Here is a 10,346-nt window from a genome sequence, read left to right on the forward strand (position 1 = left end):
CCCTCATCCCCATCCTGATACACATGGCCCCCTCATCCCCATCCTGATACACATGGCCCCCTCATCCCCATCCTGATACACATGGCCCCCTCATCCCTATCCTGGTATATATGACCCCTCATCCCTATCCTGGTATGCATAGCCCCATCCCGGTCCTCGTTTGATTGGTCCGATCCTTATTCTGGTATCCATGGCCCCACCAGGAAAGATTAAAAAAAAAACATTACACTCACCTTCCTCCGCTCCCTCGCAGTGTCCTGCTGCGGTGCCAACAGCTGCCAAAATACTCACCGGGACTGTTCATTGGAGAGAGCGGAGAATATCCATTCCTCTTCTATTCATGTCTCTTAAGTATCGGCACACGTGATCGCCGGCAGCAGCAGTATGGCTCCGGCTGACGCTGCGCGCTACTGAAGTGGAATGGATACTCACCGCTATCTGCGGTGAGTATTCTGGCATCTGCTGGCACCGGAGCAGGTCACTGCGAGGGTGCGGAGAAAGGTGAGTGTAATGTAATGTATGTACACAGTGACTGCACCAGCAGAATAGTGAGTGCATCTCTGGGGTATAATACAGGCTGTAACTCAGGATCAGTAATGTAATGTATGTACACAGTGACTGCACCAGCAGAATAGTGAGTGCAGCTCTGGGGTATAATACAGGCTGTAACTCAGGATCAGTAATGTAATGTATGTACACAGTGACTGCACCAGCAGAATAGTGAGTGCAGCTCTGGGGTATAATACAGGCTGTAACTCAGGATCAGTAATGTAATGTATGTACACAGTGACTGCACCAGCAGAATAGTGAGTGCAGCTCTGGGGTATAATACAGGATGTAACTCAGGATCAGTAATGTAATGTATGTACACAGTGACTACACCAGCAGAATAGTGAGTGCAGCTCTGGGGTATAATACAGGAGGTAACTCAGGATCAGTAATGTATGTACACAGTGACTGCACCAGCAGAATAGTGAGTGCAGCTCTGGGGTATAATACAGGAGGTAACTCAGGATCAGTAATGTATGTACACAGTGACTGCACCAGCAGAATAGTGAGTGCAGCTCTGGAGTATAATACAGGATGTAACTCAGGATCAGTAATGTAATGTATGTACACAGTGACTGCACCAGCAGAATAGTGAGTGCAGCTCTGGAGTATAATACAGGATGTAACTCAGGATCAGTAATGTAATGTATGTACACAGTGACTGCACCAGCAGAATAGTGAGTGCAGCTCTGGAGTATAATACAGGCTGTAACTCAGGATCAGTAATGTAATGTATGTACACAGTGACTGCACCAGCAGAATAGTGAGTGCAGCTCTGGAGTATAATACAGGATGTAACTCAGGATCAGATATGTAATGTATGTACACAGTGACTACACCAGCAGAATAGTGAGTGCAGCTCTGGGGTATAATACAGGAGGTAACTCAGGATCAGTAATGTATGTACACAGTGACTGCACCAGCAGAATAGTGAGTGCAGCTCTGGGGTATAATACAGGAGGTAACTCAGGATCAGTAATGTATGTACACAGTGACTGCACCAGCAGAATAGTGAGTGCAGCTCTGGAGTATAATACAGGATGTAACTCAGGATCAGTAATGTAATGTATGTACACAGTGACTGCACCAGCAGAATAGTGAGTGCAGCTCTGGAGTATAATACAGGATGTAACTCAGGATCAGTAATGTAATGTATGTACACAGTGACTGCACCAGCAGAATAGTGAGTGCAGCTCTGGAGTATAATACAGGATGTAACTTAGGATCAGTAATGTAATGTATGTACAGACATTTTTTTTTTTTTTTTTTACACAAAATGTTAATATCTATTCTCTACATATTGAATATGAAATGTTATCAATGTATAAGATTTTGGGGAGGATCAGTCATACTTTGTCATTTCTTAGTTCCCATTTAATGTGTGGCAACAAATTGTCCATCATTTTATACCTGTGACCCCAACCTCATTTTTTGTTTCGATTTGCAGTCTACAAAGACCAACCTCGGAGGTGTTGGAAAGAAAAGCCTTTCCAATGGCCGTCCAAGCCATCTCTACAGACGAGCTAGCTCAATATACAGACTCATACAAGCAAAGGTCCCGGAGGTCCGACAGCCGAGGTCCCGGGACAGGACCGAGGTTTGAGAGGTCCGAGTTGAGAGGAAGATCCCTATACCAGGACACCTCAACCGATGACTACTACGGCAAGAGAAACCACGGCAGGGAACTGTTTTCAGACAACGAAAGAGGCTGGTCATTCAGCCCGTCTAGGATACGAGCCCCAGAGGACAAACATCTGCCCAAAAGGATATCCCGGATGGGACAGAGTTATGACGACGCTTATCTTAGCAGTGTTCTCGAAAGGAAATCAAGGGGTATCGAGGAGACCTGCATTACCCCATCGAAACTGAGCTTGCGGCAAAATTCAAGTCGCGGCTACGGTCGGTCTCCAACGTTCAAGACCGGAGACGGCAAAGATCAGAAAGTCGAGGAAGATGACTCGCTTCCTCCTTACTGCGAGAGAGAGCTTGCCAGGGCTCTCCCGTTTCGCTCAAGAGAACACTCCTATCTCAGCGCCTCCGACAAGAGGAAGAAAAAGGACCAACCAAGTAAAACAGTGAGAAAAGCCTTCTTTTTTTACATGAATGGGTCACAGGCCAAATGGGGTTGGCGGGCTTTGTCCAAAATTTAAGAAGTGGGTAGGATGTGTGTGTGAGGACACGATTATACAATGTCGGTGGAACCATTAACATGATCGGGAAACGCATGCTGTATAAAGGCAGCTCTTGTTTGATCATATTTCGAAAAACGGGACTTTTTTTTTGGCCTCTTTTTCAGATTTGTCAAAAATAATTTAAAAAAAAAAATTCGAAAATAACACAAGAAAAACTTGGGCTGTTTGGACAATTCTCCATGCTGTGGACAATGAGTGGTTAATTCTGTCTTTTTTATATATATATATATATCTATTTATTCTGTGTATTCGGCTCCAGATGTAACTTGTCTTGTGCAGGCATGGTTGAAATCGGGATACATGTTTGAGTTGAAAATCTTTGTGAACAACTAATAAAAGCTACAAATGTGGGCGTTTCGGGGTGGTTCCACTCTTCTTAGGTTGATTTTTTTTTTTTGTGGTTTTATTATTGATGTGATGGAACTAAGAATGAAATGTTGTAGAAAAGGAACAAAAAAAAGTCAAAAAGTTAATACCGCATTGTCTGTGCAGTTCTAAAAAGACTCAGACTTCTGGTCAGATGAACGTAAAATTCAATTTTTTTTTTGCAATGATAACAATAAAAAAAAAGCAAAAACATTCTAGACTTGTACAGATACGAAACTGTTTGAGCTGCTGCTACTAATTATTTTTGTTCCCAAATTAATTTACATGAACATGTAAATGTGGCAGCTTTTTTTTTTTTATTAATTGTACAACATTTTTTTTTAAATGTATTAAATCGAAAAAAAATATAAAAATCAAAAACACAGACGGGTGGTTTCCTTTATTCTTTAATAAATCTCATTCTCTTCCTTTGTAATTTTTGTGGGGGGGGGGGGGAGGTTTAACGTAAAGTTTGAGAGAAACATCCAATAAGGAATAGAAAGTTTTCATTTTTTTTACATATTTTTTTCCCATCCTTCCGACTTAAGAAACTCCACCCCATGTGTCATCATGTCCGTCCGTCTGCATGCCGTGGATCACGTGCCCTGTGTTGCCTCTTTGTTTTTGTGACCGTCTCATTGGTGCCACTTGGCTAGGTGTAGAAATTGTACTATAGGATGTCCTCAATAGAAATTTCGTATATTCCCTCCCAAAATTTGGGGCAATCGGTGGGGGTATAACAGTTTTCTTGGCCCAAAGACAGGGACAGGTTAATCATTTTGTTCTCCATTTTGTCATGTTCATATCTTACTGTTTATTATTTTTCGCAGGGTGATTTTCCAAACAGGATGTCCCTCGTTGTCTGACTCCGTGAAAGACTTAAGGAAGATTCTCATTGGAGGAGGTACTGAGGCAGTCCTGGTTACAAGAGGCAGAGCCATTAGCCACTGTGCTCCAAGGAACCCCTTCTTGGCGTGGAAGATCTTTAAATAGCTAGTAGACCATATGCATTGGGCCTTAAGTTGGAAGCAATGGTCTCCTGCTGGGTTTACAACCCAACCCCCCAAAAAATGGACCTTTCAAAAAAAACAAAAATGTGGAGTATAGCGGGGCAATACAACTTGCCACAATTTTAGATTGTGTTAGGACTAGCCTTAGTATAATCTTGCTCCTGTTCCTAAACAAAACTTAGCAGGGGTAGAAATTGCCTCCATTCTCCAACATTCCTTATGTCTCACACTCTTTAACAGTGTTATTTTTGTACCATCCAACCTCTTTGTGCCTCTCATGCACAGTGTCCGAGGAAAGGACGAGTGATGTCTTTGTGTAAAGTGGGCCGAATTCACAGACATAAATAATAATAAAATAAAACGTTCTTTATATGAAAGGAGTTTTTAATATAACCAAGAGGACCTGTCATTTGCTCAAATAATTTAGCTTAAATATCATGTAAAAATCCCTGAGCTTCCCCCGATTCTGACGCACTTTTCCTTTTCGCTCTGCGTTGTTCCATTGCAGAGATATTCACATTTGTTTCCTCTGCAGCACAGTATGTGAAATATCCTGCTTGCGGTGCAACTGGGCGTTTCTTCAGAGTCTTCTTTGGAGGCGTGCGCGTTTACCACTCCCTCCAAGACAGTGCCAATCAGCTTTACAGAATCCGAGACTGACAAATTAGCAGCTGAGTTGTGATAGGCGGCCTCTGGAAGAGAGGAGTGAATGCACACTCCCCCAGAGAAGACTGAAGAAGTTGCTAACAGAGATTTCACATACTGCTCTCCAAAAGAAACAAATGAGAATATCTCTGCCATGCAGCGACGCAGCGCAAAACGAAAAAAAGCATCAGAATCAGGGAGAGTTCAGCTATTTTTACAAGGTGTTTATCTCCATTTTTTATAGCAAGTGACGAGTCCTCTTTATATAGTTAAAGCAAAAACAATTGTTACGAACAGGAAGCAAATTCAATCTTGATTTTTTTTTTCTTTTCTTTAAAAAAAAAACTTTAAAGAAACTAAAGGTTTTTTTTAGTAAAAAAAAAAAAAGATTTCAGGATCAATTTTATATTTTTTTATAGTTGTAATTTGCCCAATGAGGAATTAAAATGCATTAAAAAAAAAAACTATTTTCACATTAGATTTTGAAATCTTGTATAATAATATTTTTTTATTGTTAGGACCTAGATTTTCAAATCTCGCGAGTGTCAATTAAAAATATGTTTCAAACAGAATTGAAAAAAATGTTTGTGGCCCAAGCTGTCTGTGAATTCAGCTAGATTTCCCCATTGTTTACATGGAATAGGTGCTACCTACATTCATCTCTTTTAGTTTTAGTATTTTGTTGTTGTTGTTGTTGTTCACTGCTGCCATATATCTGTTCTCACTCCCCCTTACTCCCGTTTTTACCATGTCACAAGTACCATTAATGCAAGAAATCGCTTTTATTATAGAAGGAGAAACAATACATATGACTTTTTGTATCAATTTTTGAGAACAATATTCTTTCAGTTTTTTTGTAAAAAATTTATTGCATTTTACCAACTGAAAACAAAACTGCCCCCCCAGGGGTGAATGTACTGTGAATGTATTGTGTTGCATTTTTGAGGTTTTTATGATTTAGTATTTTAGATTATAAAAGTAGTTAATATTATAGTACGGTGTTCTCTGCATTAGTATCTTGATGCTTAAAAGCTGAAAGTGTTGATTATTTTTATTATTATTATTTTTTTTTAATCTTGTTACTTTTAAGAAGAAAAAAAAATGTTCTTTTACCCTTTACTATTTCTGTTTATAAGATGTAACTTGCATGGACATGGATTCATCCGAACATAACCCGTACATTTTAAATTTTCGATTCCTAAATTTACATTATTACACAGCTTGAAAAGATCCAGGATTTTAACTATGGGCCAAATTCCCATAAGGACAGATTAAAAAAAAAAATTTCAAAAAAAGTTTTAAATTATTTCTAAAATATTGTTATCCTATATGTTCTTTGCAATTTGATCATGTGGGGGCTCCATGTGCTTCATATACGGAAACATTCTCCTCTGTGATCAGCGATTTTGTGGCGGAATAGAACTTTCTGCAATGATTTTTCCGTATAAATCCTGGGCCCTTTCAGAGTTTATGACTCCTATGATGATGTTTCACATCTGTAAAGTTGTGTGGTGCCGAATCACGCTCATGGTATTAAGACTTTGGTATATTGCGGGGAAAAAATGTAAAAAATAAATAAATAAATTGTGCTTTTTTTAAAAAAAAAAAATTGACACATTTAAAAAATAAAAATAAAAAAACATGCAATAATGAATGAAAAAAGAGGGAAAATAAAAGTAAAGCAATAAAAAAAATATATTCTATTAAACACTTCTAGATGTGATGTACTGTACATGTACGCCACACGTTGTGTAAAGGATTGTGTATCGGGCTCAGAAGCTGAGCCCGCACCATTCCTGGAAGATAACAGCTGTATTAAACAGTTCTCATCTTCGTGTAGCAGCAGCGACCAGAGCTAAGTTAAGAACGCTGCTGAGAGCCCTTTAAATGCCACAATTTCTCACAGACATTTAAAGTGCGTAGGCTCATTTTTTGTTTTTCACAAAGTGTCCCTTTTGAAGCATACACTCTTCGAGTGTACAGTCTCCCATCGCCCCTCCAATACCTTTACAGAGTACCAGTGCATTACTATGGCAGTCGGGGGCCTAAATAATGCAGGACATCTGTATTGTGCTATACAAAACAAGCGATCAGGTGATCACAGGTTCAAGTCACCTAATAGGACCAAAACTAAAGAAAAAAAAGTTTTAAAAGTGTTTTTTTTAAAAAAAAAAAAAAAGTAGTATCACTGATATCTTTAGTGATGAGCGAATATACTCGTTACTCGAGATTTCTCGGGTGACCTCTGAGTATTTTTTAGTGCTCGGAGATTTAGTTTTTCTTGCCGCAGCTGAATGATTTACATCTGATAGCCAGCATAAGTACATGTGGGGGTTGCCTGGTTGTTAGGGAATCCCCCACATGTACTTATGCTGGCTAACAGATGTACATCATTCAGCTGCGGCAAGAAAAACTAAAACTCAGAGCACTAAAAAATACTCGGAGGACCCCCGAGCGTGCTCGAGAAATCTCGAGTAACGAGTATATTCGCTCATCACTAGTTATCTTCAGTCATTAAAAATAAAAACATAAAAAAAGTTTTAAAAAATATATATATAAACATCAGTATCGCCACATCTGTACAAGTCCTATCCTAGTACAATAAACAGTGTAAAATAAAAATAGAATTGAAGGCCTAAAATTTCCATTTTTTTCATCAATGCACCTATTTCACAAAATGCAATAAAAAAGTGATCAAAACATAATGTAGTACCCACAATTGTACCCATGAAAATATCATCTTGCGAGGCGATGCTCCGAGTCCCAGGTTGGTGCTTGGATGTGCAGGTGCTCTGGCAACATTTTGTGAAAGCCCAAAGGCCCCGCACTTCTATGGTTTCAATGCTTTGGACTACGGGGAAATGGCTACTGAAGGTGCGCATGCGCAGATTTGGACCTTAGTAGGTGAGTTCTCGGGAGACGGAGATCTCGATGTCAAGATCTCAATCTGCGCATGCGGCAGTGATGCTACAGGCCCTGGGCTAGGAGGAAGTGGTGTCCAAAGGCGGCGCATGCGCAGATTGAGATATCGGCATCGAGATCTCCGTCTCCTGAGAGATCGAAATCTGCGCATGCGCAGCCTTCTGACACCCCTTCCTCCTAGCCCAGGTCCCGCAGCATCACCGGCGCATGCGCAACCTCGGGCCACTACCACATTAAAACTATGGAAGGAACGTGTGGAGGCTCCAGACTTTCACAATATGTTGGCGGAGCTGAACACCCCCTTCTACCAGCCTTGAATGGGACTCGCAGCATCACCCCTCAGCGTCAACCTCTGAACATCTGTGATTCTGGTCTACCACCACTGCAGCCCCCATCCCCTACGGTAAGATGAATTCGGACCCACATTTGACACATTTAATTTTTCTTACCTATTTTCCTCCTGAAAATTTGGGGGGGGGGGGGGGCGTCTTATGGTCCAAAAAAATGCGGCATGATTAATGACTCTTAAGTTAAAAAGAAAAAAAAAAAGGAGAAAGAACCAAACAAACAAACAAACAAACAAAAATTGGCAGGGAGGGGTTAAAAATGTCCATTTATGAGAATTTGTCCCACAGTGGATCTCGGGATAAATCAGCTGATCTATCATCCAGTTTATGGTTATTTTTTTCTTCTTGTACTAACTATTCATGGTTACGTTGCCCTTTGCTAAAATAGTCATTATTCCTTTTTTTTTTTTTTACTTTTTTTTCTTGAATTATTATTTAATTTTATTTTTGTTTTAATTATTAGAAGAGAAAAGAGACGGATTCACTTAGACATAAAAATGAATCTCAGTCGTACCAACTCCTGCATTATAGAATTTTGTTTTAGTTTTTTAAAAAAAAATTCCCATCTTTGTTAACCCCGATATGCAGAAGCTATAATTTCCCTCTCGGCTACAACCTGCTATTTTTTTCAGCCGTTTGCTCCAAAGACGGACGCTCTTGTCTTTACTAGATTCAGAATATTTTTGAATTGGTCGGTGGCGCTGATGTTTATCTTCAGCATTGCATGACGGGATATGCTCAGACGTTGTCATTTTTGGGGTAAGTACGATAAATCCCAAGAGAGCGTCGGGGCGACCCCCTCTGAACCACCTTCTCTGGAAGACCGCCTCTGGACGACCCTCTCTGGACGACCCCCTCTGGACGACCCCCTCTGGACGACCCTCTCTGGACGACCCTCTCTGGACGACCCACTCTGGACGACCCTCTCTGGACGACCCCCTCTGGACCTTAATGTATATACAATTTCTAGAACGGCTTGTATTGAACTGTGAACAGAATTTTCCGCTGCCTTTCAATTGATTGATTGTCTCTTTATGATTTTGTTATTAAAAAAAGAAGAAAAAAAAATTGTGGTTTTATTCTCAGCCTGAAGCTTTGTTATCGGTCGATGTTCTAAAATTTGTCACAGAATTTTTGATGTTTTGTTTTGGATTTTTTTTTCATGTTTTCGAAGTACTGTATGAACAGAAGAAACATCTCTAAGAAGAAAACGAATTCTAAATCAATATATTTATGAGGGAAGGGGATGTCCGACATTAAAATACATTGTATTTTAGGCATACATACTTTTAAGACGATAAACCCTTCTAGCTCCCCCCGTGAATCAAGTGCTGGCCGACCTTGGAGGTCTGCGCGTGCTCCACAAGTGATGCCCTAGACAGAAATCAGCGAGACTGCCGGAGCGGTCTGGTGACCAGAAGAGCGCGTCTTCGGACATTTCTCATAATCCATGCTCTTCTAGTCAACTGACTGCTGCTGCCAATCACAGGCTGCAGCGGTCCTGTTGACTTTGGAATGGAGCACTTGTGGTCTCCAGAGCTGACATAGACCTCCGGAATGACCAGCGCTGGCTCCCTGGCTGAGTTGGAAGATGAATATGTCTTTAAAACCAGTGTCATCCCCTGTAAGGTGGGATTTATAATTCACTCTCATATTCAACATTATTCTAAGAAAAAATTCTGATGTTTCTCAGTGAGAAATGTGACAGTTAGCGAGTAGCATCGACAAATAGTGCAACTGCTGAAAGGTACAAGATATTCCAAAGTAGGAGGCAATTGTGTCTGTTCCCTGGTTTATAATTTTGGTGTTTCATCCAGTTTTTAGAGCGACACTACACGTTAAAGAAAGATCTGTGGTAATATCCTGAAGAAGAAGCCATGAGCTTTGAAACGCGTTGAATAAACCACCAGAGTATTTTATAACTACCGTATATACTCGAGTATAAGCCGACCCGAGTATAAGCCGACCCCCCTAATTTTGCCACAAAAAACTGGGAAAACTTAATGACTCGAGTATAAGCCTAGGGTGGGAAATGCAGCAGCTACCGGTTAATGTCAAAAATAAAAAAAGATACCAATAAAAGTAAAATTAATTGAGACATCAGTAGGTTAAGTGTTTTTGAATATCCATATTGAATCAGGAGCCCCATATAATGCTCCATACAGTTTGATGGGCCCCAATTAGATGCTCCATACAAAATATGCCCCATATAATCCTGCATAAAGGTTAATAATGGCCCCATAAGATGCTCCATAGACATATTTGCCCTGTATAATGCTCCACAAATGTGGATTATGGCCCCATAAGATGCTCCA

At 40.3% G+C, this 10,346-nt stretch overlaps 1 protein-coding gene across 4 annotated transcripts in view; it reads left to right on the forward strand.

Annotated features, from left to right (window-relative positions):
• The window catches only part of ILDR2 (immunoglobulin like domain containing receptor 2), a 274,974-nt gene extending 268,086 nt beyond the window's left edge, over window positions 1-6,888 (forward strand). For 2 of the 4 annotated variants that reach the window (XM_069760600.1, XM_069760602.1), the window contains one exon: window positions 1,997-3,091. In XM_069760600.1, coding sequence (XP_069616701.1) covers window positions 1,997-2,699 — 703 coding nt within the window. In that variant the 3' untranslated portion in view covers window positions 2,700-3,091. Of the gene's footprint in view, window positions 1-1,996; window positions 3,092-3,937 lie in introns of those variants that run through there. The other 2 variants (XM_069760601.1, XM_069760603.1) reach the window with 2 other exon arrangements.
• The last annotated feature ends 3,458 nt before the right edge of the window (window positions 6,889-10,346 follow it).

The sequence above is a fragment of the Ranitomeya imitator genome, chromosome 3 (genome assembly GCF_032444005.1).
Source record: "Ranitomeya imitator isolate aRanImi1 chromosome 3, aRanImi1.pri, whole genome shotgun sequence".
Taxonomy (NCBI): domain Eukaryota; kingdom Metazoa; phylum Chordata; class Amphibia; order Anura; family Dendrobatidae; genus Ranitomeya; species Ranitomeya imitator.